Here is a 27,663-nt window from a genome sequence, read left to right as displayed (position 1 = left end):
AGACAATGAGACAGACGAGGCCACAGTGACCTTAGACTTTGACCTATGACCACCAAAATCTAAATAGTTCATTCTTGAGTCCAGGTTGATGTTTCTGCCAAATTTGAAGAAATTCCCTCAAAATGTTCTTGAGATATTGCTTTTACAAAATTGGGACAAACAAGGTTGCGGTGTCTTTAAACTTTGACCACCAAAATCTAATCAGGTCATCACTGAGTCCAAATGGATGTTTGTGCCAAATTTGAAGAACTTTCCCGAGAGGCGCGCTTCAGATATCATATTTACATATTTGGGACAGGCATCCTAAAACATAATGTGTCTGGCCTCGTATTTTCGCCAGCACAAAGGCATAAAACTGACTTTGCCTATTTTTTTGTGCTGGCCGAAATGTAATCGACTTACTAAACTAGAACACTGTGTTTGTTACTGACGATCAAAAGGAAACAATAATATGTTCAAATTCAAATCAGCTCTCGGGAGAGCGGAGGAAAAGAAATAGTGCCTAATTAGTAAATATTCTGCAACCTGCACAGCTGCCGTCAAATTAGCGTGGAATGAGAGGGGGACGGTGTGTAATATGGGCCTCTTTAAAGCTCCTGACAGACGGAACATGTCCAGCTGTTATGAAACCAACCGTGGGCATCCTGACTACAGTCCACACACACACACACACACACACACACACACACACACACACACACACACACACACACTCGATGATGCTCGGCCTTCAACCCACAACAATGCTTCTCTGGCATCCAGCCAGCAACCCCCCACACCTGCTGAGCGGCTTTTCTAAGAACTGGGTCCGAACCAATTCTACGGTCCATTTGATACCAAAGAGACATTGAGGGGGGGCGACCAGAACCCCCCCACTGGGAGTCCCTGACCCCGTTGTAGAAGAGCAAGGAGGCCTGGAGGTGTTGGGGTAACAGGGGTTAGCTTAGTATGGATGTAGGGTGGAGGTAAAGGGGTATTTTAGGTATCACAGGGGTGTAAATGGAGTTTGTGACTAATTGGTAAGTACAGATGTAGGTCAGGCCTTTCAGAGCTGAGACGTGATGCAGCTGATATGAAGTCTTGTCGTCTTGTTAGATTTCCTCTTTTATTATTTTTATCGTCTTTTATATTTTTTAAAAACTTTTTTTTTCTTTTATTCTTGTTGACCTTTGTATATGTATTTTTGGTCTGACCTTTTTGACTGTCCTACACATTTCTCTGTTTGACCTGATTGTTGATGTCTATTTTTATTATTCCCTGAGCTCCTGCCTTTGCTTTTTCTGTCAAAGCACTTTGTAAACACCAGTTTTTAAAGGTGCTATATAAATAAAGTTATTATTAAAGTTATTATTATTATAAGTATTTTGTATTTTTATAATTAACATGTAAAATAAGCAGCCTGTTCTCATGCACTGATCCTACGAATACCTACAAAAAGTAATGCACGGAAAGTTCTGTATAACCCACATTATTGGGAAGTCAAATCTATAATCATATAGTAATATATATCAAAAAATACCCATATTAATAATAATACCACAAACTATACTGCCAAGCTGTGATTATAAAACTCTTATTGTTACAAACATGTATTTAAATGTGAAAAGTAATAGCTTACGACTGTTAGTATGACTATTCCAGGTCATGGACTGGACCACTCAGGACTGTGGGACAGACTGCTGTCTGGAAAGCCTTTGTCCGTCATGGTGCTTTCAGACAACCTGGCAAACAAAGCGGCTCTCCTGCTCGGTTCATTCATAATCAGCAGAGTGACTCCTGAGATGCTCGGATGAATATTCATAAGCTGGCAGAGGGGACACAACAAATAGTGGGACTGCCTTTGCTCTGGACTTGATCATTTGAGCACATGGAGCACTTACGCTGACTTATGGTTGTTTTCAAAAGCTCTTTTTCACCACTTGGAGATCCGCTCTCACAAAGAACTGGTTTCCTTTTTTAATTTCACGCCCATGCTACAGATTCATGACATGACACAAGTTAGATATGTTGTTTCAGACTTACTCTCTTCCTTGCTCTTGCACTTCACCTCCAGGTCGACCGTGGACAGGCACAGCTTGTTGGCCTCCTGCGTGGCCAGATCTTTGGGCGGCTGGTGCTGCTGCTTTATGGAGTTGCCGACACTGAGACGGCGCCCCACGGTGGTCACCTGCCGATAAAACTGCTTCCCGGTGATCTTGTGGTCAAAGCCCAGCCAGCTGAACTTGATCTTCACCCTGGAGGAACAACGGAAAGAGAAGGCGAAAGGTGATTGCGTGCATAAAATAAAGAGCAAAGAAAAATGTCAAATGAAAAAAGCAGAGGAGGAAGAGGAGGACTGCAAAAAAAAGGAAGAAAAACATCCTCCGAGAAAGAGGGAAAGGGGAAAAGACAAGAGGAAACAAAGGATCCAGGTGATTGAGGGCAAAGCCAGCTGATCATCTGGTTTTAAAGTCTTTCCTGTCTTGAGGGCTCACTTGGCCTCCGCTGTATTACACTGAGGTTTACTGTGTGTGTGTGTGTGAGCATGCATGTGTGTGCATTCTTATGTATGTGTGTATGCAGTGATCTCTGCGGAGAATGCAAGCTGTCTGGGCTCAGTGGGAATCCCTTAACAGCAGGTGCAACCTGAGGGCACTTTCTAACACTACTTTGGCTGCTATGACGATGGTAGCTGCAGGCTACAGAAATGTTTGTACGCCTTTGTGTGTGCAAAAGTAAGTTTGTCTATTCTTCTTACGTATAGTCCATGTCCTCTGGTCCGGGGAAAGGCTCCAGAGGCCAGTTGACGAAGCAGTTAAGGAAGACGAGGCAGGCGCAGGCGGCCCAAACCAGCAGGATCATGATGAAGGTGGCACCCAGATCATAGATCACCTACAGGCAGACAGACGGCACCCAAACAGACGCGTCATAATGGAGAATCAATATCCCGTTCTGTGGCATCAGTGTCACACTGTCTGAGTTTATGTTAGGGTACTGCCTTTTAGGAGCACTTCTTTTCTGATGGATGAGGATGTATTAATGAATTTTTACGAGGTGGATAGAAAATTGTGTGATGTCATCAACAGCGCAAATCATATGTTACCTTGATGCCGGGGAAAGTGACAGCAGAGGAGGCGTAAGATCCAATCATCAGGGCAATGAAGGTTGACCTCAGGTCCCCAAACATGTTGGGGAGCTGTGGAGAGAGCACAAGAAACAGATGAGGTTATTAACTTCAACATAATACACTGGGAGTTTATTTAAACACACAAAAGCAGAATCAGTGTTTCCCCACACATTCATCTATTTGTGGCAGCCTGCCACAATTAAAACATCTGCTGCCACAGATATATTTTTTAGTTTTGGAGCTGGATCATTCTTTAGGAGCACTGCTGAAATATATATTTATATATACCATTTGGTTATTTATTGCATCATGGTCTCGGATTGCAGAGCATACTCTGGGCACAGATGGAGCAGCAGAACATCAGGCGCATTGAAAATGAAATTTGACCATTCAGTCTCCTGGGTCTAAAAGTTTGCTTTCACTTGCAGCAGCTGCTCCTCTCATGTGCCATCTGATCTGCTCTAAACAGATCGACAGAATAATTTCGCACCCCTTGAGTTACAAACTGCTGCTGAGGAAAAAAAAGAACTTGCTGTGTTCATGGACACGCAAGTCTCCGAGAGGGGACACAGAATGATACAAAGGGAAGAGTTGCTCCCATTAAAGTTTCAGCTGGTTGCAATCTGCTACTAGATGCCACTAAATCCTACACATCACTGCTTTAAAGGATAAAAATCATTTTCTCACTTTGTCATGACACGCAGAAACACAGACTGGCCTCAAATTATACTGTGGAAGTACAAGAAAAAGCTTTCTGTGTATCACTTCAGTGCTTAAGCAGATGAACAAGATGTTTTTTGTCTTTGAAACTCAACAAAAAAGAGTCAAAGACACTGAAAACAGTGCTGCATTTATGAGAGCACAGCGTATCCAACTGATTTATAGTGAGACAATGTGACTTTTGACAGAGGAAACAGCACTTTTATTCTCTTTCAAATTAAAAATTGAATTCATAAAAAAAAAATAAAACTAAACTAAAACTGAAGGAGTTTTGTATTCACAGCCTTAAACAGTCTGGTATGACCAGTTAGCTGATGGTGGCTAATGTTGGCAAACTTTAGATCGATACTCCTGTAGACATTACTGAGTCTGTTTGCTGACTTTGAAACTATTCAGGCAACTGTTAGGCTGTTATCTCACACATGAATCTTTGTTGATATATTTTCTTTCCCTACCAGCAAAAAGATTATTCAGTGTTAAAAACAATGCAGCAAATTGCTCACATCGAGGCGAATACTTCACCCCAGCTTAAGTATTGATGGGCCTGTCACCACAAAGTACAAAGTGTACTGTGTGCTGCGTGGTATTTGTTTGTGCTGCAGCATTTGAAGTGGAGCAGAGACAGAAAAGCCAGAAGTCTTGCTTAATGGCGCTCAACTTGAGACACAAGAGCACACACTGTTCTTAACTATGCAACTTCGAACTGTAAACAGCCTCCTCCAAGAAGTCAGAAGAGCTCAAAATGCCAGCAGAGAGCGAGAGAGCAACATGTGGCGAAGATATTTATTGTCTCTCTATTGATGTGATGTTTAATTCACGCCATCTGGAGAACATATAGTTTAAACATGGAGGAGAGGAAATCAAACTCCAAGTCAACAGCGGTGTGAAGTGGGTCGCTGGGGGAAGAGTGGGGGGCAGGGAGTTAAAAATGTGGGCGTAACATTATTATGGGTCATAAATAGCAAAGCAGGCCTCAGTTTCCCTTCACTCCCTGTCTCATTGTCCTCATCTGTCTGTCCATCCGGCCGCTGTGCTCACCGCGGGGGTGCAGCTTGTTAGGCAGCTGCTTGAACCCTCTAACCCCACACAGACGTCACTCCCCGGATTAATTGGACCAAAGGTGAGCTACAAAATTTGCTACGTCCCTGCCGTGGCATCCAAAATAACAAGGGCTCTGCTCCTGGTTCCCTGTAGCAGCGCTCAACTGGAAGAGTCCAGTTTTGACACTTTACAGGAGACTGACTGACCACACGGGGGGGAAGACGGCTGACCTTTGGCCCAGTTGGCATACAGGAGAGGAGAGGACACAAAAAATGACCAGCTCAGCTTGTGTCTAGCTCAGCAGACTTGATGTGGTCATGACGCATCAAGGCCGTGACGGCTGTGCAGAGTCAACAGGTTCAGATTTCCCAACTGTTGCTTTGTCACTTCCTCATCCTCTAGTCTGATGATGATCATATTTTATGTCCAGTCTTTTGTAATAACTATAGTAACAGCAAAAAGCTTGAAAAGATTTTGGTATGTCACGGAGCGGGACTGAGCATTTTTATTATCAGCCTGTGACACATGAACTGGGGCCGGCCCACTGACGTCCCAAAAATTACAACTAAACATGGTGAAGCTGTGTTTTGTTATCATGCAGCACAGACCTGAAATAACCTCCCAGCTGATATTAGACAAACCCAGACTCTGACCACTTTTAAGTCAAAGCTAAAATGTTCCTTTTATTTATTTTCAGAGCGGATTTTACATCATTTAAAATGATCTTTTTATCTTTGCACCTCTTGTCTACACTTTTTCTATTTTTATGGTGATTTTGATTTTAAAATTTAAAATCATTTAGTGATTAATTTAACCTTTTATATCTTATCTCTGTGCTCTTTTATTGCAAATCTATCTTATATTTTGCTGCTTGGTAAAGCACTTTGAATTCCCCTGTTGTATGAAATGTGCTATATAAATAAAGCTGCCTTGCCTTCCTATGTAAGAATATTCACCTTTACAGTTACACAAAAAAAATTACTTGTGCCATGAGTCATAAAGGTGCACTTTGCTATCTGAAGAGGACAGCCGTTCTGTCTCTGTATCAGGGTTTTATTGACCTGTGCATTTATGGCATGCAATAGAATTTACAGTACTCCCTCTCTTGGATTTTGCAGGTTGTTTCGGGGATTGTTGTAGCTTAAAAGGCCGCCTGATTTAATTTCACAGCAGTTTTTCTAATAAATTGCTGAAGGACTGGCTGGATATCACTTGAGGAAAATCGAACTTTACGCAGCTCCCTTATCGCAACTGAGGTAGCAGCCGACTCGCAAAGAATTGTAAACGTAGTTTATGGTGTAAAATCAATGCTGTTCCCTTCAAGGCTTAAACTGGAATATCCAATAAAAAAAGTGCCACTTTGAGATTTTGAAATTAAATAGTTCCCCAGAAAATGAACAGTTCCCCATTCAGATTCCAGATATTCAGTGCAGATTCAAAGGAATAAGGTCACTTCGGTGTGGATGACTCAGTTTCTAAACTCTCTGCCATTCACCTCCTTCACGTCTCTCCCAGTGATACGCCTCGGCTTGTTTATTCACTCTGGGAACAGGTTTATTTGGGAGCAACTCTGTACCCACTGGCGATCATTTCTGGAAGCGCATGGGCGAGTGGGAGAAAAAAACAAAACCACGTGAGCAAACTGTGCTTTGCCAGAGCAAAACCTCAAAGCATCTGCGTGTGTGTGTGTGTGTGTGTGTGTGTGTAGCAACATGCCAAAACCTGAATAAAAACCACCTCTAGTCCTTGTGATGCTGAGCGTTGGCCAATTGCGTCACACCAGGAGTTTCTCTGGGTTACTAGGTCTGAGTCACAGTCAGCTGCAAATACTGTTTCCCAAAAACATGTCACAAACCAGTTTGGTCGGCTAATCAGAAAAGAAGAAGTGAGGATTAATGGGTTCAGCAACGTGAGGATAATGTCAGAGTGTGCTGATGGGAGGAGCAGCTGTCAGGCTTGATGAGGAAGAGATAACACTGTTTTTGTAGCTGGAGTCAATAACACATCAGTCAGGGAGACAGGTGAGTCTGTGACCGTTAAACACCGGAGGACAAAGGATCTACTGTCACTTCAGGCCATAACAGACACACAGCGAGCAACTGGCTGCACAGTAAACGTACGTGGACACATGATAACATGAACACTACTGCCGTGAATTATGCCTGAGATGTTGAAAACACACATTGGAGCCTGTGGGTGATTTTTGTGGCAAACGAAAACAAACGAAACTGTCTGTCTCGGTTTAAAAAGTGTTAAACAAGATAAAAAGTCTAGACGGCCATGCTTTGTGAGATTGTATTGCACCCAAATTTGTGTTTTCTGAGGATAGCGAAGGCATGACCCGCCCCTCTCTCCCTCTGATTGGCGAGTATTTGTTGCCTTTGTTGGCTGGAAAGGTTAAATTTAGGCAAGAAAAGCATGGCTGGGTAAGAATGTCACGGTAAGATAATCAGAGGCACAGTAAGGGGCCGATCACATCGCGACGTATCATGTGAAGCACGACCGCTCCAAAAACGCCTTGGGAGTGCATCTGGTAAGACAGCTGGGTGCGTTTGTGGAGCAGTGAGCGGAAAAGTTGAAAATATTTAAACTTTTATGCGTGCCAGAAAAAGGCGCTGCACAGCCCGACAGGCGTGCTGTACCGCAGGGAAACTTTGGTTTTGGTGGTGATGTTTCTCTCACGACGCACCTCAGAGCGATCAGCCCCTAATACAGAGTAGGGTGGGTCATGCCTTCGCTATTTTAAGGAACGTAAATTTGTGTACTGCAGTGTTTCTGTAAGCTAAATGCTAATGCTAATGCTAATGGCAAAGCTAACATGCTGATGTTTAGTAGGTACTCTGCAAACCTTTAATGAGTTTTTTTTGTAGGCTACGTTATTCGACCATTTTTCACCTAACTGAATGTCTTTTATTGTAATAATTAAGGGGGAAAATGTAAAATTTCTGCAAAACATTCATGAAAATTTCAGGTATTTGCTCTTAAACCAAATTAACAGACACATTGAAATCGCCTTTCTTAAAGCCAAGCTGCTTGCTAGCTAAAAATCAAGGTGTCGTTTGAAATTTTAATCTCTGTGAAATTACAAGATTTTTCTTTAAAGAGCACGGGTCGGTTTTGGCGATCTTCAACTCATGAGAGAAATATATTTCTTATGTACCGCAGCCATCAAGGTACGATGTGTGAGTTAATCTTCCCACTGTTTGTTCAGGAATTTCACCTCATTCCCTCACTGATCTCTTTCTCAGTAAACACAGCTTTTACTAATCTCCCAACTACTTGCACTTTTTCCCTTATCTTGATGACGTTATAGATATAAAGGACGGTAGTTTTTATTTCCAGAGAAACGACTGAGAGCAGCCCTGTGTGGAGATACCTCTTTAAAATAATACCACCCACCATCTACTTTGTTATTGCTTCTTCCCTGAATAGCTCTTTTGTTGGCTCTGCGGTCACGATGTATTCATGCACAGAGTGGTAAGGTACACACACAGATGGGCTCGGTGTTTGGACAGCCACTAAAGGTCTATCTTAGCGTCAGAGCAGTCACCTGGAGATAAGAGATCAGGGTTCGCTCTGAGGCAGGTGCAGCTGGAGGGTTTATTTCAGGGTGGGATGCAGGCGCTCATCAATAAGTGGATCTATGCATGCCAGGGTTTCGTTTGAACAGTATCCAGGTAGATCAGTATTGAAAACAAAAAGCACGTTGTCATGAGTCAGCATGAAAATTTGTTTAGGACTGTGGGTTAACTTGAGTGCAGGAGGCCAATTTGAACTGCAGAGAACAAGAAAAATCTTCTCCACTTTTAGCATTGATGAATTAAAGGTTTTCTTGGAAAAATGTTCCTTTCTGGTTAATCAAAGAGACATTTACAGTCCAACAGCTCTTGAGCCAGAGTCCAGAATGTCCTGGAACAATGTAAGTGCACTTAAATGTCCCTGGATTTGCGAGTGCAAGAACAGCTTTTGCACTGGCTGCACGGAGAACAGCAATACAGGGAACTGAACTTATTTAACCCAAGCTGCTAATAAGCAATTATGAGCATTTTAGCACGTTTAGAAGAACCTCACGGACCTGCTTGTTCGTGACTCTTACAGTAAAACGTGTTTTATCGCGAGGTGTAGCTCCACAACGGCCGGATGAAACCTGATCGGCAGTGATTCGATCTTGTTTGGGTGAGATTGCTGAATGTTATCAGTGCAGGTGATATGAATGCTGTGTGCACTGTTCGCCATGTGACCCACCTATGAATGATGAGCGTATTTGCTTGTTGATGCTGATTTCATAAAATCTTCAGGTAAGACTGATATATTTCCCACAGTGGAGGTCTGTCTTGTTTTAAGCCTTATCTCCTATTTTGGAACATGTTTTAAATGTCATAATATGCAAATTTATTCTGTGGAGGGTACGATAAGTGTACAATAACATAAACCTCTTGTGTTGTTTTAATATTTAGAGATAAGGCCACAGTAAAGAGTGCTCTGAGGGCACGGGCACATGGGTAAAATAAGTTTTTTCACTTGTTAGAAGTCCTTGTTTTACAAATTATTTTCAAAAGGGTTTATGAAATTTAATAAAATAAATTTATATAAAACCCAAACATATTAGAGGGCAAAAAAAGGGAATTAAAAGGATTTTTTAAAAAAGAAGGGGAAGGAATAAAAGTGATTAAAAGACGCAGGTGACAGCAGCTGGATTACAGATTAAAATCAAAATAAAAGTGAATTTTAAAAAATGAAAAAATAAATAAGAGGTTCCTCCAGGATTCCCGGGTCCTTCCCTTTTTTGAATAAAGCGCTGTAATGATTCATAACTTTTAAAATCTGTAGTGATTCATAACTTTTAAAATCTATAATAGAATTGAAATAGAATAAATAATATAATAAAACCCATCTTTGGGGAGCGGTACACCCACACACACGCAGCACCTCCAAAATAAAGTGCTTTTCATAAAATATATGACAAACAAGAACACACAGTTATAAAGATATAAAAGCATGCGTAAATGTTTGTAAAATATAAGTGCCCCAAGAAGGTTAGTGAATGAACTAATTTGTAGAAACATGCTTACTTAAAAAGTTTCCCCTGCAACTGCAAACTTTTTGTCCATCCTGCACTTTTGCGCACATTTTGTCACTCTGGATAAGAGTGTGTGCTGAGTGTTGAAAATGGAAATGGAAAAAGGCAGAGCGTGATGTGACAAAGAGGCCCGGGGTGTGAGAAAACATGCTGAGCCTCAGACGAGGGGCAGAAAGAGGAAACTGGACAGAGCCGTTTGAGAGCAGGGAACAGAGAAATGAAAGAGGGAAGAGGGTTTGCTGCTGCAGCAAGTGGAAACATCAGCTGCTGCTGCCGGACTGCTGCGAACCAGCTCTGACCGGTCCTGTCCTGACGCGCAGGATAGGACGCCATCCATCATAAAGAGCAGCCAAGTGGGCTGTAAGATTAGCAAACACCAGCTGACGAACACCAGACGGCATACCTCCATCGACATGACATCATTTTATGCTCCTCCCTATGAGGACTCCAATAATTTTTAACATATATTTTGGATTGAAACCAATTGACTTCATCCCTAAACATAACAAACAGCACATGAGCGTTTCCACTAGTTTTTGGAAGGGTGTAGAGGTTTCTAAGACCCCTGTGTGTCTGGAAGGGATTTACAGTCATTTCAGCTGCACAGAAAACCATAAAAACATCCACCTGGAACACAAATTCACACAACTACACATCCACTCGGGCCTTGTATCAGCGACAAGCTCTGTCTGGCTGGTTCGGGTCTCAAATTACTTGACCCTTGGCATTCATTCATCTTTTTTTCTCCCCTCACAGCTCCATTCGATGTGGTCCAGAGGAGTAAACAGAGCATATACTGTACTTCCTCCATCTCACCCGACATCTACAGCACGGTAAAAATAGTCCGCAGACTGATTTCACTGCCTTTTTGCTGTCATCCCTTCGCCGTGTAGAATGAAATACTGTGTCTGCTGTACTTCCCCTTCAGCCCCACCTAGACGTTTCAGCCATTAGGGGAGAAAATGTGCAGGACATTTCAATTTCTCTGCTAAAGTCTACATTTATGGCCAGTGTGTTGACCGTTTGCCACAGAGGAATCTGCCTTTGAGTGCGTTCCCAGATGGTCCGGTGACACAGAAAAAAGGGGATTGGGAGCAGAGGAAATGCACGTTAGAGATAGAAAGTAGATTATGGCAGCGAGCAGGGCTTCAGACTGAGAGACCAGGAAGCGCAGTCGGCTCCTGCACGTGCCATAAAGAACAAGAGGAGGAGCCTGGTGTCCGCCTGTGGGTGTGGAGACATGTATGCATGTATGTGTATGTAGAGGCTGAATGTTTAGTAAGAAAAGAGCAGCTGTAACATGAAGCTGTTTACAAGCACAGAATAGACGAGCACTGAACCGCCCGGCCCTCCTCAGCTTCACGCTCTGTTTTCCGTCCCCGGGACACGGAGTGCTGAGTGTGCATCCAAAAGCAAAGATAGATAAAGATAAAAAACAGCAGAGAAGGAGCCAAAAAGTACACTTTGTGCTCATTAGAGGTAGAAAGAAAGCAAAAAGAGGAAGAAAGATATCCGCTGTTCTTAAAGCCTCTGGGAACCTAAATCGCTTTCTTACAATGTAATTTAGGGTTTTACATGACTAATAAAATGTATAAAAAATTATCAGACATTAGCTTCAATCCAAATTTGAATATTGTCGTTTTGGGTTGATTTGGGCGTCGTTATTCTCGATTCATATCACGTAAAACGGATAAAGCCGATCAAAATTTCAAAGTCAGGTGTCAGTTGATGCTAATTGAACATGCTAAACTGAAATCCTCCTTTCTGAGTGCTGGAGCGCACTCTGGTACAAACTGGACCGTTGGTGAATTCGGAGCGATGTTGGACTGGACCATTGGGTCATCCAGAGCAACGCACTCTGGGCTCTCTTTCTGGAGAAAACCGAACGCTCCGCGACTTAAAAAGCAGCTTTCTCGCTTTAGTGCAGAGCATCAGATTGGATTTACGATCGCAGCCAGAGTCAGAGGGCTGGGACATACAGAGCCGCACCACGCCGACTCGGCTTTGCTTCATGGCTGTCGTCGTGGAGACGAGAGACAGTTTGCAAAGGTGGGATCCCAGGAGGTGTAAATCAAAACGTGATCTGCCGCGCCCACACAGGAGAAATTATGTCAAACGAGCTGTTTTCAGCTCAGGTGAATAGCTGGGAACAATAGTTGGGAACATATTTTCACTCAGATTTTTGTAGATACTTAATGAGACTTTGATATACTTTGTGAATTCTGACTAATTCAAACCACCTTTCCAGAGGCTTTAAACAACACACACTGTGATTTGACACTGGTCAACCTGACCTGAGGAGTTTCAGTGACCCACGAGCCCAAGATGCTGCATCCGAGTTTTTCACCCCCTCAGAAACATAAAGGTTACAGGCTTCTTAATATAGTTGTTTTCCTCGGTAACGATCCCTGACCCAGAGATTCAGGAAAGGGCAGGGCGACGGAAGAGCAAAGCATCCACACAACATCACTAACTCTGTCTTGATCTGTCTCGCACACACACACGCACACACACACACGAAGACGGTGGTATAAAGGAAACATTTGTCGAGGCTGGCAGGGAGCTATAACTCAGCCTGCTGGAGATTCGAGGCGCGCCACAGCTAAAACAACACACACACACATCATGCTGACGCACAGTAACATACAGTACTGTGGACACACACAAGATAGTTTGGACAGTTGTGTGCAGGTCCAGCCTTGCTGACGGAGAGCAGCTGAAACTGGAGAAGACAAAAACAACCAGGCTGAGACGAAAGACTGGGTGGAGGCAGGGCCGGGGAGGGGGTGCACAGTGGGGCGAAACCAGCTGAGCAACTTCTGTGTGTGTGTGTGTGTGTGTGTGTGTGTGTGTGTGTGTCAGTGAGGGTCCCAGTAGGCAGCCTGAGAAGGAAACAGCGCAGCATGGGTGGGGAGACACACATAAACACACACACTCAGTCAGTTCCCCTGTTGCTGCTTCCTGTTTGTCTCCTCTGTGACAGTGTGTCTTTGCTCTCCAGTTTTTGCACTTAAGTAACAGATTGTTGAGGCTGCAAGCGACTGTGTTGCAAATAATTATTTACCATGCAACAAGGAAGCAACACATAGATTACAAAATCCACCGCTGATGAAACGGGTGTGATACCGCTTGTTGACATGTTTAAAATATTCTCTCTATCTACACATCTGTGGACTCGCGCTCTAGACACACTGTAAAAAGAAACATTTTTTTGTAACTTATTAAAGCCAGTGTCCGAGCTGACTCTCAAAATCAGTCAAATTTAAGCATTTAAACCCTTGATCAATATCAGTTTTGTTATGCTTCGTTTAGATGCCTTTGACAAGCATTGAAACCTGAGCAAATTTTGTTTAATTTCTTTTGAAAATATGGGGAAAAAGGATTGCAAAAAATTTGTAAAAGGTGAAAGGAAAATTAGCTTAAAAAACTGTGAGAAAATCATTAGAAAATTATTAAATAGGGAAAAATATCAAGAAAACTAGATTTATATTTATTATAATTATATCATTAAAATTAGGTTACCATCAAATATATATTATTATTTATTTATTTATATTATTAGTTAATTAAGCACTTTTTTCAGGTCATTTACTGTTTTTTTTATCCTTTTTTTGGTTATTTAAAATAATTGTCTTTTAAACTAGTTTGGGGTTTTTTTTTGTAAGTTGCTCATGGCCTTCTCTCCATGCTTTGACAGAAATCAAGCCAATTTGCTCAGGTTTCAAAGGGTTAATGCAGCCCAGACACTAGCTTTCTTTAAAAAATTAAAACAATAAGTTTCTTTTTACAGTACACACACACACAGACACTATAGATCCATGTGTGGATAAAATAATAATGAATCGAGGTCTTTTTTTGGCTCCCGGCCAGAGCAGCAGAGCAGCAGTGAATAATAAATCACTAATGCGCCGCTCTCTCGCTATGTCGCTCTCGCTCTCTCACGTGGCCCCTCCTGTGATGCAGCACTTTCTCTCACTGATGAGATCATCCTGACCGCTGGCTTTCCTTATCCTCTCCATCACTCCCTCTGCTCTCGCCTGCACATCACCGCTCGTCCTTTTCTCCCAGAGTGTCAACCACTCAGCCATCTGTCTCCTCCTCCGTCCGCGTCTCCCCTCGCTCTGATGCATCTGTCTGTCTGCATGTCTCTATCTGCTGTCCCTCTTGTGTTGTCCTCTCTTCATCAGTGCATAATGAAGTGTTTCTTCACAGTGCTCTAATCCACTCTCCTCTCTGTCCTCTCTCTCTTCTTCTTCCTCATACAGTTTGTTGTTGTTTCCAAATCTCGATATCTCTTCCTCTCCATCTGCTCCTCTTCATTTCATTTCCTCTCATATCGAATCTAGGTGTTGCACTATTCTGGTTTGCTGACTTTTTATTAAAAATCTGGCTTTATGAGATTCAGTGTTGTCTTTTTACTTGTCGGTTACGAAATAAACCAAGAAATGTATTTGGGCGTCCTTGCAGAATTATTAGTTTGTTGCAGGACTTGTTGGGAAGCTGATGTGGCTGTCAACTGAGAACATGCTGTAAAAATGCTGGAGAAAGCCAGGAGAATTTTTTTGTGCCAGTCTAACTGGATTACTCATCTTTAGCTTAGTGCCAGTTTGTTAGTCTGACTCACTGGATGGCTATATATAGATTGCTGCAAGTTAACATGTTTGCACTCCCGGTTTGCTCATTTTGAGGACGATGGGTATTTGGTTTAAAAAAGGGAGCTGCTAACAAGTGCCAAAATGAGATTTCAAATGTCATCATGCTAAACACCAGTCTTTCCAGCCTCCGTAGTGTAATTCGTTTAATTTAATGTTAGATTTTAACTTCTGGATATTACATTTATACTTCAAAAATCATGAAAGTTGTGTTCATTTTTGAAGATTATCTCGCAGAGCAAAATGTTAAAGTATCATAAACTTTTGTGAACGATAGAGCTTATTTTCTGCAAAAATACAAAATCCAATGGAAAAAATCCACTGGCTTTTTGACGAGGGAACCAGAGCGACCGAAAACTTTGCCATCCTACAAACAAAACGTCATTTAAGCCCACTAATGGCCTGTTATTACAAGCGGCATTCTCTTCCCCTTCTGCTATCTGCATACTGCCATTTTGCAAGGGCACCATCACTGTATCCTGGGTGTAGCACCGCCCAGGATGATTGTGATTCGTTTAGAGAAATAAAAACAAGCCCCTGTAGCCTACTAGAATAATAGTAAATGCTACCAGACCTTTCTCTAGCACTGAAAAAGTGCTGTGGAAGTAGGTCTGGTCTAAAGTGAATTTCTGTATATTTAATATATTATACTGTATTTCCATATTTTGTGGAGTAGTTTCTACTCTAGGAGAGCAATTCTATCAATTCAAAGCAGCTTTAGTAATTAAGTATTGTAATCTCAGTAATCGTACTCACTGTCAGAGAAGTGAAGGTCATGCACATGCCTCCAAACCCATTCATCGCCAAAGCAAAGAAGATCAGGATGGACAGATCTGCAGGAGAAAGAGCAGATTAACAACAAAGACGGGTGTGGTTACTCTGCTGACACACACCCAGTATGACTGATTTAAGTTTCACCAATTCATCCATGCACTGTTACACTGTGTACAGTGTGGCTCACGGACAAAAGCAACGTGATTGAGAGCAGTGTGTGAGGCAGTACGTCCCCAAGGTGAATACATAATGCCGCTGAAGTGATGTATGTGAGATGAAATGAGATACGTACTGTTGGGATCACTGGCACCGTAGGCGATGAGGAGGCAGGAGAAGGCAAAGCAGGCACTGGAAACACACCGCAAAGGGTATGAATAGGGCAATACATAAACTAAACAGACCATAAACATCCAATAGAGTTCAAAATGGGTTTAGATTTTCCTCTGTAGCCTTACCTGCCCAAAAGTCGTAGCTTCCGGGGACCATATTTGTCCATGACGATGCCCATGGGCAGGGTGATGGCGGACAGCAGGAAGGAGCCCACAGTGAAGGCCAGGTTCAGCATCTCGTCCTGGTCTTTGCAGATGGGCCAGCCGTTCATCTCCAGATACTCCTCATCATCACCAGACTTGTTAGACGAGCTGGAGAGGTTAAGGCTGGAGCTGTTTTCTGGAGAAACGTAAAATAGGAAACTGTTTTTAAACTGGATTTATTCTCTAAATGCTACACACAGCAGCTAAAGCGGCGCTTTCAAAAGGACAGTGACCCGTAACTCTGAAAATATAGCACCTTGAAATTATGTAAGACTGCAGTATTATGTGCACATAATATGCTTTATACCAAAAAGTGGAAAATAATGATGTACATTTACATACAATAGCCTTCAAAGGTACAGTTTGCTTTACTGCACTCTTCCCGTTTCATGTAACTAATTAATTCTGCTCCACTGGGAATTGTGCTTCTTATCCCTCTGCATTAATTTAACAGCTAATGAATAAGTTTGTCTGTCTGCAGTCTAGACTGAAGTATCTTAACAACCTTTGGATGGACTGCATCTTGCACAGAAACTATTATTATTGTAGAAACTATGTTAGCATGCTGACATTGGCTGTGGATGATACAGATGTATACATAACAGCACAGACATTAGCTCCACTCCAGCCTGCAACATTAGACTGCTGCTTACACTTTTAGGAGTGAGTACTTTGTAGAAAAATAGTGATTCACACTGGGAATTGTTTTTGTGCTTTTGGTATACAATAGGTGTCAGAGTGTGTAAAACAGCATCAAATTAGATCTTATTTATCAAAAAAAGTGCCAGTGGAGGATTCCCTGACAGAGGACAGAGCTGAGCCCCAATTGTCCTAAAATCCTAGAAACATCCAAAAGCCCTTGAAATGTCTCAAAATCCTAGAAACGTCCTTTAATTTAAAAAATGTCCTAAAATCTAAAAACATCCTGAAATCCTAGAAATGTCATATAATCCCAGAAACATTCTAAAATTTTAGATATGTGTCAAATTCCTAGATCCTAAAATCCTACGAAAATGCTAAAATCCTTGAATTGCCCTAAAATGCTCAAAACGTCGTAAAAAGTCTAAAAATGTCTTGGAAGCCCTAGAAATGTCCTAAAATCCAAGAAATCTCTTTAAGTCCCATAAACATCCTAAAATCCTGGAATTGTCTTAAAATCCAAGACATTTCGTAAAATCCTAAAAACATCCTAAAATCCTACGAAAATGCTAAAATCCTTGAATTGCCCTAAAATGCTCAAAACGTCGTAAAAAGTCTAAAAATGTCTTGGAAGCCCTAGAAATGTCCTAAAATCCAAGAAATCTCTTTAAGTCCCATAAACATCCTAAAATCCTGGAATTGTCTTAAAATCCAAGACATTTCGTAAAATCCTAAAAACATCCTAAAATCCTAGAAATGTCCTAAAATCCTAGAAACGTCCTCAAAACAAGCATGGGGCGTCTTTGACTGGCCCCTGGCCTCCTTTCATGTTGCAAAAACAAGCTGAGTCCCTGTTCTCGAGGTTCCGGTGAGATCTAAAATAAATACCTTCTCGGTATTTCAGAAGAGCTGGTTTCTAATGTTGCTCTCTGAGGTCTGAGCTCATACGTTTACCCCTCCCTCCCCGAGGGCTGAGCTGCTGATCGAAAAGCCAGGAGACTCATTAAAGGTCAAGTAAACACACCGGAGGGAAAACAACACAATACAGAGTAAACAGGTACCAGAAATAGTCACAACTGAACCCCTGCGCGGAGGAGGGGAACTCTGTTACAGTTTTACAGCGACTCAATCCGCCTCCTGCTGAATCACTGGTAAACACAGTCCAATGAGTTCATGTGGAGTCTATTTTTGTCTATCTGGTCTATTAGACTGTTGCCTCCGGTGAAACTTTGTGTATATCAGCAGATAAACAGACGGACAGACGGGGGGACAAAGAGGAGGGCTGAAGGAGGAAAACAACTCCTCGCTCACCTTGACTTGTTTTTGGTTAAACTGCCGGCAGAACAATAGAGACGGACTCAGAGGTTACCACATGTTTTAGTGTCTGGAGGAGGGAGCAGGGACGTATAAAGGACTTAGTCATCAGTGTTTTCCTCATTTTTGTCCTGGAGGCAATTTTTTAACAGCAGCCGCTCTCTGCTGCGAATAAACAACAGAGCCGAAATCTGTTTTCCCACCGTGTTCTTATAGGGTGTGTGACGTTGCCCCTGCTGAACCAGCCTAAGGTAAAAAAGGAGGGTAAACGCAGGAGGTGTTGACGCTGGTCTCTGGGCTAAGGGTCGAATTTTTAGAGAAACAACAGGAAGCTATTAAGTCATATTAAAAGCATCCCGGGGTGGAAAATTGGCCCGTGCTCTGAGAGAATATAAGTAGGTGAAAGGTGAGGCGGCTTAATGAACATCTGATGGCTGCAATGTTGTTTTAATGCTGCTGTCGGGACACTTGAGCTCATGAGCATCTAAAAACAAGCAGCTGCAGAGTAGTTAAATTTAACATGAGGGTGAGTGGCTGTAAGCATCTGTGGGCTTTGATTAAAAGACATTCACCTGCGATGCACTTTATTCAAAAGTTGTCTACGGAGAACCTTCACCTGCAACAAGTTAACACCGAATTCATTATTATAATCAGAAATATAAGATGCTCTTGTAGTGGAGGTGTGATGATTATCTTTGTTTTCAGTCTAGAGTCATTTTAAATGATAAAAGTTTATATTTTCTTTCCTCTTTTATGTTATCTTCATCATAACAGTCGGCTATCATTATTTAAAAAACACTTGAAAAGGTCACTAATTTAACAAATGTTTATAACACTTCCTGAATGAATCAGAAATAATTTCGGTATTGTAAATATATAACTCTGCTATAATTTTTCTTTTATCTAACCTGTGTTGCTGCCTAAAACTCTTGTTACTGTCTGAGGGAAGGTATTCTTATAAGCCTGTTGAGGCGTTTTTTATTTTAATCGTATTTCTATTGTTATTTCCTTCTTTCAATGTGCAAATAAACTAAACTAACTAAACTAAACCTTATAGGACATTTTTCCCCGAACTGGACAAACTACAGCCATGCTAGCAGCTCTGTGAGGCTGTACTTAGATCTGAGCTTAATGCTGTTTAATAGGGCTACAACTTATGATTATTTATTATCAATTAATCTGCCTATCGTTCTTTTGGTTTGATCGTTTAATCATTTCCAATCATTGCCCATGACGTTCTCTTAGCGTGGCTAAAACCTCAAAAGCATGAGCTTCGTATTTGCGTCAGAAGCACTTTGTGATCAAAACTCTCCGTCAATATGGAGATTATGTGCTTTCTCCTCTCCGGCTGCTGTTTGAGTGTATTGGAGCATTAAGTGCTGACTGTTGGACTAACAGAAGACGGCAGCGTCCGTCCCACAGCGGCTGCTGACTAATCAAATGGCCACAGCGAACCTGAGTCAATAAGGGAAGAGCCCCAAAGACACACACACACACACACACACACATACAGGCAAATACACTCAAGGGTATTAAGGTCGCTTGATCTTCTGTGAAAATTTCTTTACTGCAATTCATCAGAGGGTGTTTCTCATTCATGTCAACGGCATTAAAAGCTTTGTCGTGTGTACGTTTCGCCAAATTCCCGCCACTCCCTTCTCTCCTACATTATACGCTTCCCCTATACATACGAACAGGCTCGGCTCCCACACAGTCTGTTGGTTTAATCATTACTAGGAAGTTCTTCCTTTATCCACCTGTAGATAGCACCAACGTACACAAGTCAACGAGTATCTCAGAGGACGAATAATGCTGATCGATACAGCACACGAACCTCATCCACGAAACAGAGCTCATATCAAGAGGCAATTAGACAGAGGCTCTGTTCCTCGTGATTAGAGGACGTTTATGCACGAGGATACAGTCATTACTGTCTACAGGTAACGGAGTCGAGTGATGTTTAGCAGGTCGAACAAATATTTCAGATCCGTATGACAACGCCAAACACCCTGTGGATACACACAAAGCATATAAGAAGACGAGAAACGTAAATAAACTACTGTTTCCTTTTGGGATTGACATACATCCTGAACACACTGAGCAGAAACACGTTTTTCTAGTGACGGAGCAAACAGAGTCAAAACACACACTTTTTATCGCGCAGAAACAACAAAGAGTCTGACAGCCATCGTGAGACACGAAGCGAGACAAAGGGAGGCGAGAAATGATGAGTTTGACGAAGGAATGTAATCCTCTCTCTTTCCGCTATGTGACAAATGCACATACGCACACACAAACACACACTTGACACCACCAGAGCAACCACAACCAGCCTGTGGGAGAGCAGGCTGTGCTGAACGACGAACAACAACAGAGTTTCGCCAACACATTGTGACAAGACTGTGATCTTCAAAACAGCTGCAGCGAAGGACGAGTTAGCCTTAGAGGAGGTAAATACATGCAGATTAGATTTACACGCAGAGTTACGAATCTGTACTGTGACTGCAGAATGTCTCCTGTTTGACCTCTGAGTGTGTGTGTGTGTGTGTGTGTGCCCCCGACTTTTAACCCTTTGACCTGGATCGACATCCAGGTTAAAAAATTGATCATAATTAAATATTTTTTTAAAAAAAAAGTTTTTCCCCTTTTTAAAAAAACAACTTTTTTTATTTAATTTTAGAATTTAAAGTAATTTTCTTGTATTTTTTTAACTAATTTTTTGCTTATTTTTGGGATAACCATTCCAGATATGATCACATACTACAAACAGATGGTCTAACAACAAGTATCTAAACCTTTGAAATCTGAGCAAAGTGGTTTGCTTTCTTTAAAATGCATGGTAAAAAAAAAAAAAAAAATTAAAAGGCAATGAGCAACTTGGCAAGAACTGTTCTGCAAATTTCAAGAAATTGGTAGATTTGAAAAAATTATTTTTAAAAAGGTTTTCGGGAAAAACAAATATATTCATAATTATTACATTTAAATATTCAAAATTATTTTACAGAATTACTATTATTTATTTTTCTGTTTATTTCTTTGTTTTTTTCTTTTACTTTCTTCTTTTTCCTTCTAATTTTATGTACTTTTTCCCCATTTTTTTCAGATTTTTAGGTATTTTCTTCTTGAATTGTTCACTGCCTTTTACCTATGATTTTGAAAGACATCATGTCAATTTTCTCAGGTTTTAAAGAGTTAACCGCTCCTGCTGTCTTTATTGATTAAAGTTGTCATTTTTAAGTTGCAACAACTTCACAAATCAACTAAATTTAACAAAATCTAAAGTAAACTTAACAAATCAGATTAATTGTCATATTTACTGACATTTTTCATGGAAATTGGTTTCCTAGATTTTTTTTAAAAGTAAAATCAACTTTTTAGATTTCACAGCGTTAGAAACCAGTGAAGGAATTTCACATTAAAACAACTTTAATTTTAAAAGATGCCGATTCATTTCAAAACTGCTGAAGCCTCATAGCAGCTTCAGCTGAGCTTTTGCGCCACATCGCAACCCGCTGTGAGATCTTTTCGCGGCCATACAGGCGACCTATAACTGTCAGTGTTCATATGGGCATGTAGGTCAAGATATGATCTGAAATATGTTAACCTTTCAGAGTCAGTTCTGGCAGAAAAGGCTTCACGCCAACAGCTTTTGGTCTGGTTCACCTCGATGTCAGAAATATCACGGTGGTATGACAGTCGGATATTGGGAGCAGACAGCTCTGTTGCACACGAAAAGTAGGACAATGTTACATATTTGCACATTTTTTTGCACTGACAACAGGCAAACATTGACTACGCCATGAGTGAAACATACACAAACACAGCGTATGTTGCACCTTTTTGACCTGATTTCAGCCTTTCTCGGCCCCGCACACAAATAAACACCAAAAAGTGCTGAGTTAGCAACACTTAACAGGTCAGAAAGCTGGGGCAGGAGAGCGGAGAGCCGTGCTGATGGGTCTGAGGTCAGATCACTGTGGATGGAGTCAACGGCAAGAGATACCGAAACTTAATCCAATCAGATCAACAGGCTGTTATAAAACACTGAAGGATAATCAGCTTTCATTGATGATAGATTGCTGAATCAACTGTCGAAGAGAGGATTTAGATCTCTTTTTCTGGTCATGTGAATAACATGTGAGAGCAATAAAACCATTTACGAGCTTCATATGCACAAATGAATCCAGCCAAGGCTTTCATCACTGCTCCTTTGTCAGAAACAAAGAGGGAAACGCACAGAGCGAGACACGATGATCAAAGAGACTGTGTGATAATCACTGCGGACGACGACGGGATGAACGCTTTCACACGTCCATCTTGCGGCGGAGATAACTCGAAAACCCGACTGATGATGAACACGATGAAGAACTGTCGTGTATGTTGTCGTTATGTCTGATCTGACCCACAGTGAGCGGTTACCGAATCCTGGAAGTCTGATTTGATTTTCCGAGCAGAAGCAATTTTGTGTCATAGAGATGCAAACTAATAATGACTGGCTGAGTGCAGCATCACCTTTGATCATAGACAACTAAGGACAGGATAAAAAAACAAAAAAAAATCATTTTTTTGGAGTGCAGCAGCACTTCATAGCTGCTTTTGAAGCTCGTTCTGAATCTGCCTGCTGCTGGCTTATTGACTTGTTTCCACGAGGAAATCCCAAACTGTTGGATCAATAAGAATCTCATGTGTTTGCTGATTTATCAGCAGCTGCTTCTCTCAAAGGTCACTTTCCTCTCCGACAAAATGATCCTTCAGTGATGCGAATGACGGCCGTAGAATATGTCGAGGTTGTTTTTAAGGTGAAATCTGAGCGCGCTCTGAAAAAGCCTTTTGGATGCTTGTTTGCACATCCTCAAATCTCAGATCACTCACTCCACCACACCCACTCGGGAAAAAAGAGCACCCCAGAGTGTCGCAATCAGTCTGTTGAAAGCTTTTGGTTTCTCAGCAGCTCTGTGAAACTCAGGGCGTCGTCATGCAAGAGCGTCCCATTCACACCCTATTTAAACTGGTTCACTCCAGCAAGCCCAGAACGAGTCATTTTTGTGAAATACTGGCTTTTGTGATAGTAGCAGAAGTGAAAGTAGCCGTAACAGTCATTAATCTCCACTTTATCGCACCGTCATTCATCTGATTCCAGCGTCATTACGTAAAATAAGTTCCTCTAAATGATACCTGGAGACCAGTGGGGAACTACGTATTCAGATACTTAACAGGGAAGTTCACTAATTTTACACATCAAAGTGAACTCAACAGCCTTATATTTGGGACAGAAGTCTGTCTATATCAGATGAGCTTTTAAGTCCTTTCACACAAAACTGTTGCTTCACAAGGATAGAAATACAATAAAATTATTTATTTTATCTTTTGAGACCTGGGCTAATTGGCTCTATTTTATTCTAAAACATAGGAAGAAGGTTATGATGAACAAAAGAAGAAATTACCAAAGTAGGCTAGAAATTACCTGAAAATTTGCAAGTAAAATAAAATAAAATAAAATAAAATAAAATAAAATAAAACATAAAGCAAGATATGACCTGGAAAAAAATTTCTATAAAATATTTTTTAATGAAAAATTATGATAATTATGAAAACTTTTTATATAATTACATTCTAAATCTAGTAATCTTTTTTTTTGCATCTCTCTTGTTAACTATGCCGGTTATACCGTCTTCTTTGTGCTCCTGGTTTCAGTAAAAATAACTAAATGACTGAAAAGTAGAGAATCTTACCAAGCTAACCATGTGTGTAGCATGTCCATATTGAGAAAAAATTAAATATATATTCGTATTTTTCTATGATCTAAGCAGCTAACTAACATTATCTCCAGCAAGTAGCCAACAGCGGTTTTACACATCCTGAGAACTTTTATAAAAATGGACTGCGTGACAGCCAGACCTCTCATTGAGACAGGCCTTTATTTGTCAAAATGTGGCTAGCAAAAGGGACTCGGGTCAAACTGTTTTAGTTGTGCTGCCTCCGATGTCTAAAATTCCTGCAGCTCACGCAGATAACCTCCCCCGCCTGCTGTTAATAATCACATTAAGGTGACTCACCTGGCCCTTTGCACAGGTACGAGTAGAAGCCCTCAGACTTGAGCATGATGAGCAGGGATCCCCAGCCCAGCAGCACAGCGGAGAAAAGCAAGTTCTCGATGACCGCCGTCACCGCCATCCACCAGCGGCGGGAGAAAGCGGTGGCCAGGGTGGGAGCCATCTCAGCTGGGTCGGAGGTCGCACTTCACTGGCCTGACTGGAGGTGAGGGAGGCTGCTGGAGCCTGGAAGACAAGACCGAGGGGAAAGTGATGAGAACATGATCTTGATGTTAAGGACTTTTCTAGGGTTAAATGTACTTAGGAAAGATGGAAAAAATGATGCCAGATAATATTTAAATAGTGCAAACTGGGAACTTTAACGCTTTGAAACGTGGAGTGACATCATTTTTTTCTTTGCTGCTTTCAAGTGACTTTCACAAGAATTTAAACATTTGAACCTTGAAGCACATTGTCGCAATTTCTATCAAAAACATAAGGGGGAAGGCAACGAGAAACTTGGGAAAAATGTTCCAAAAAATTGCAAGAAAAAAAAAGCTTGGGAAAATTGATCATAATTAAATATTAAAAATGATGTTACTTACTTACTATATTTTTTTTACTTTTATTTTAAAATAATTTTCTTGTATTTTTTTAACTGATTTCTTGTAATTTTTTGGGTTAACTATTCCAGATATGATCACAAACTATAAGCAAATGGTCTAACAGCACTCTGCACTTTTGTGTTGTTTACAATTTGCAGAAACAACCGAAATTTAAATAAAACATTGTATGTTGTTGTTAACAGATGCTCTTAATATATGCATCTATTTTTTCACCAAACTGTATGTTCATAACAGCTAGTTAATAGTTAGACTGAGTTCATGTTAACCTGTATTTGCTCAGCTTTGTTGTCATTGGAGCTGTGCAAAAGTGCACGAAGGGCAACTTAAAATGTGGTTCAAATTCCTTACGTATGTGCACATATATGACCAATAAATCTGATTCTGAGCTGCACTGTTTCACATTGAAGAGTTTTTCATGACTCTTTGGGTCTGCATCATATACATGTCTTTGTTCTAGCCTGATGATGATGATGGTGGTCTTGATGAAGACTCCCACAAACAGAAAACAGCTGAGGCCTTTGAGGTGCTAAACCCCTCCTATAAATATTAAAAACTCCCGCCCCCTGACACATCTGATTGGCTTTAGGGTTTATCCGCTTTTCTCTTATTGGCTGCCAGTGACATAGCTCGTGCAGCAGCTACACGTGAGGTTGGTGTTGCATTCAGTCCCCGTGGGGAAAGACTTTTTTTTTGTCAGAAAACGATGCCTCTGCGGAGTTTTTGCCTTAAAAGTTCAACGCAGACCTCCATAGTTTGACCCTAGAACCATATTCCCAAATCCATGAAGTCAAACTTCTTAAATTTTAATATCAACAAATCACATATCGGAAAAACAGCAAAACAACAACAAAAAAAGGAGCCTGCCTCAGTTTGGTGGTAAAAAATACCTCCACGCGACACCAGTACCTGCTTCGTTTCCCTGTCTTTGAACGGAAACGCAAATGTTTCAACGTTTGACTGGATGTCTGTCGAGTGTGACAAAGCTAATTTGGTATAAACAAGCGCGTGTTTACAGGAAACTCCACTGCACGTGAATGCAGCGCGAGCTCCAGCCGGTTCGAACCAGCGCGGCGCGAGATTCACGGTGTCGTTAGACTGTCAGAGCGCGCGCTGCTGCTCCGATACACGATCTATTATACACGGCCAAAAACTGCGCGAGTTATTGGAAATATTACAGTTCATGTGACAATTAAAATAAAACAAAACGAAATTTAATAAAATAGAATAAAAACATACTTAGACATAAAAAAAACCAACTATAAAACATGTAAATCCTGGTCTGAATAAAAACACCGCTTTATATGAATAATAATTATGTATTTCGAATACATAATGTAGGCTGCTTTATTAAAAATAACAATAATATATTAAAAACACGTGAATAATTAATGTGCTATTTCATTCTGGGAAGTATGGAGCTCTTTCAGATATTAAAGGGGCTGCAAACAAACATGACCTTACTTTATAAAATAGAGTAATAAAAATAAATGCCATTTGCACGCTGTATTCCAGCGTGGGATATACAGACAATAAATGCTGAAAATTAATATCACTTAACAGTGAGCTACTATTTTGTACGACACACTGTTTTTGTCTGAGGACAAAGTTGCTGTCAGTCATCGCCCCCAGCACTGAGGACCATGATGAATAAAGAAAACACACACTGACTTCACATAAACTGTGTGTGTGTTTTCCTGTCACATGAATTGCAAAAACACACGCACTGCGAACAATAAGACAAAGTATTGCGGTGACTGAAGAGCAGCGGTGGAACTGGTCTGAACTGGACTGAAATCATCCGCACCCCCCCTCCTACCAACCCCAATCTGCATCTCCAGTCAGTCCCCTCCCTGCACACACAAGTTAAGCGAGACAAAAACGCGGAGTTCCGGCTGCCAATCTCAAAATAAAAGTCTAATAAATGTTGCTGCTTCGCAGGGTTTTGACTGAGAAAAAAGACAATGTAGATGACATGTAGGAAAACGCCTACTTTGGCTTTGTTTTGCTATGCTTAATCAGGAATAAATAGGCAAAATCAACAGAAAAATGGTGTAAAGCATCATTTAAATCCAATAACCACATGCAACAAAGGGCTTTAATCATTTAGACATTAGCCATAAAATTAAGAAATATATTTAAGAGTAGTTGATGCAGGAGGTTTGCCATTATTTGCATGCACTGACACCCGAAGGAAAACAAAGATAAGTTTCCTAAACACTTTAAGAAACTGCATATTATTCTTTTACACCGCTAAATGCATTGTTATGCTTTTATTTTGAAATCAACATCCGCACTTTTTCCGGAGTCTCGCGCCTCGTTTTTCGGTAAATTGACGCACATCATACGCAAGAGGCGCTCAGCTGTTCAGTATCAACAACAGTTACAGGGGAATCACCATCATGCTGCTGAGACAAAGACAGCTAACTGGAACAAAAATGGCAACAAACAGCAGCCAGATGAGCGCGAGCGTCGGCGGCTGTCCTGCGGCCTCACGGCTGTTTCTGTGACATTAAAGGCTTTTTATTTTATTTTCAGAAATCCTAACTTTCATGCAGAGAGTCGTCACCAGCGAGCGAAATAAAGGGACACGGAAGAAGTGATGGGTGTTGATGAAGAAATAACTGTTTGTCTGATTTAATCAAATCAATTCTGCGTGTTTTGTGGTAAATTTGCAGCAATTTTTCAGCATTGGCACAGTGATGAAAAGAGAAAAAACTGAATACTGAAAGTTGACAGTGTTTGAGGCTGTTGCAGTTTCCTCTCTGCAGCCATTAAACAAAGAACAGAAACAGGAAAAGGCTCAAAGTGCAAGAGAAGATTTTGCAGCAGAAAGACGCTTCGTGATAAACGGTGTCACTGTGAAATGACCAATTCTCCTCTAAAACACGCCAAAAATATGAGTCAGCCTCTCCTCCACTCTGTGTGAGCGGAGCATCCTTGGTGCGGACCTACCTGAGCCTGTGGATTCAGGGACAACAAGAGCCGCTCTGTCCTCAGTCAGATCTGTCTCTGCGCGTCCAAATGTCCCTCGACGACAAACACACAGGGCAGCGGTGCAAATTCACATGCAAGAAGCGTCTTTGGTTTCTTTGAATCACTATTTCTCCTCTCATCCCTCATTGCTGCCGCTTTATAGCAGCGCAGCA

The 27,663-nt window shown here is 41.3% G+C and overlaps 1 protein-coding gene and 1 long non-coding RNA gene across 3 annotated transcripts in view; one reads left to right on the top strand and one right to left on the bottom strand.

Annotated features, from left to right (window-relative positions):
* LOC121943750 (large neutral amino acids transporter small subunit 4-like) overlaps window positions 1-24,075 on the bottom strand; it is a 33,245-nt gene extending 9,170 nt beyond the window's left edge. For both annotated transcript variants that reach the window (XM_088078558.1, XM_042487356.2), the window contains exons 1-7: window positions 23,916-24,075; window positions 15,829-16,042; window positions 15,666-15,721; window positions 15,356-15,432; window positions 3,083-3,175; window positions 2,738-2,871; window positions 2,023-2,234 (exon numbers count right to left, since the gene is read on the bottom strand). In XM_088078558.1, coding sequence (XP_087934684.1) covers window positions 2,023-2,234; window positions 2,738-2,871; window positions 3,083-3,175; window positions 15,356-15,432; window positions 15,666-15,721; window positions 15,829-16,042; window positions 23,916-24,075 — 946 coding nt within the window. The remainder of the gene's footprint in view (window positions 1-2,022; window positions 2,235-2,737; window positions 2,872-3,082; window positions 3,176-15,355; window positions 15,433-15,665; window positions 15,722-15,828; window positions 16,043-23,915) is intronic.
* On the top strand, window positions 19,076-24,916 carry LOC148189302 (uncharacterized). Its single transcript, XR_015776760.1, has 2 exons — window positions 19,076-20,309; window positions 23,932-24,916. It is a non-coding gene; the product is annotated as an uncharacterized LOC148189302 (long non-coding RNA).
* The last annotated feature ends 2,747 nt before the right edge of the window (window positions 24,917-27,663 follow it).

The sequence above is a fragment of the Plectropomus leopardus genome, chromosome 6 (genome assembly GCF_026936395.1).
Source record: "Plectropomus leopardus strain MGB_pleo_1.0 chromosome 6, ASM2693639v1, whole genome shotgun sequence".
NCBI lineage: Eukaryota > Metazoa > Chordata > Actinopteri > Perciformes > Serranidae > Plectropomus > Plectropomus leopardus.
Note: the sequence above shows the minus strand (reverse complement) of the source record. Positions and strands in the feature narration are given on the sequence as shown.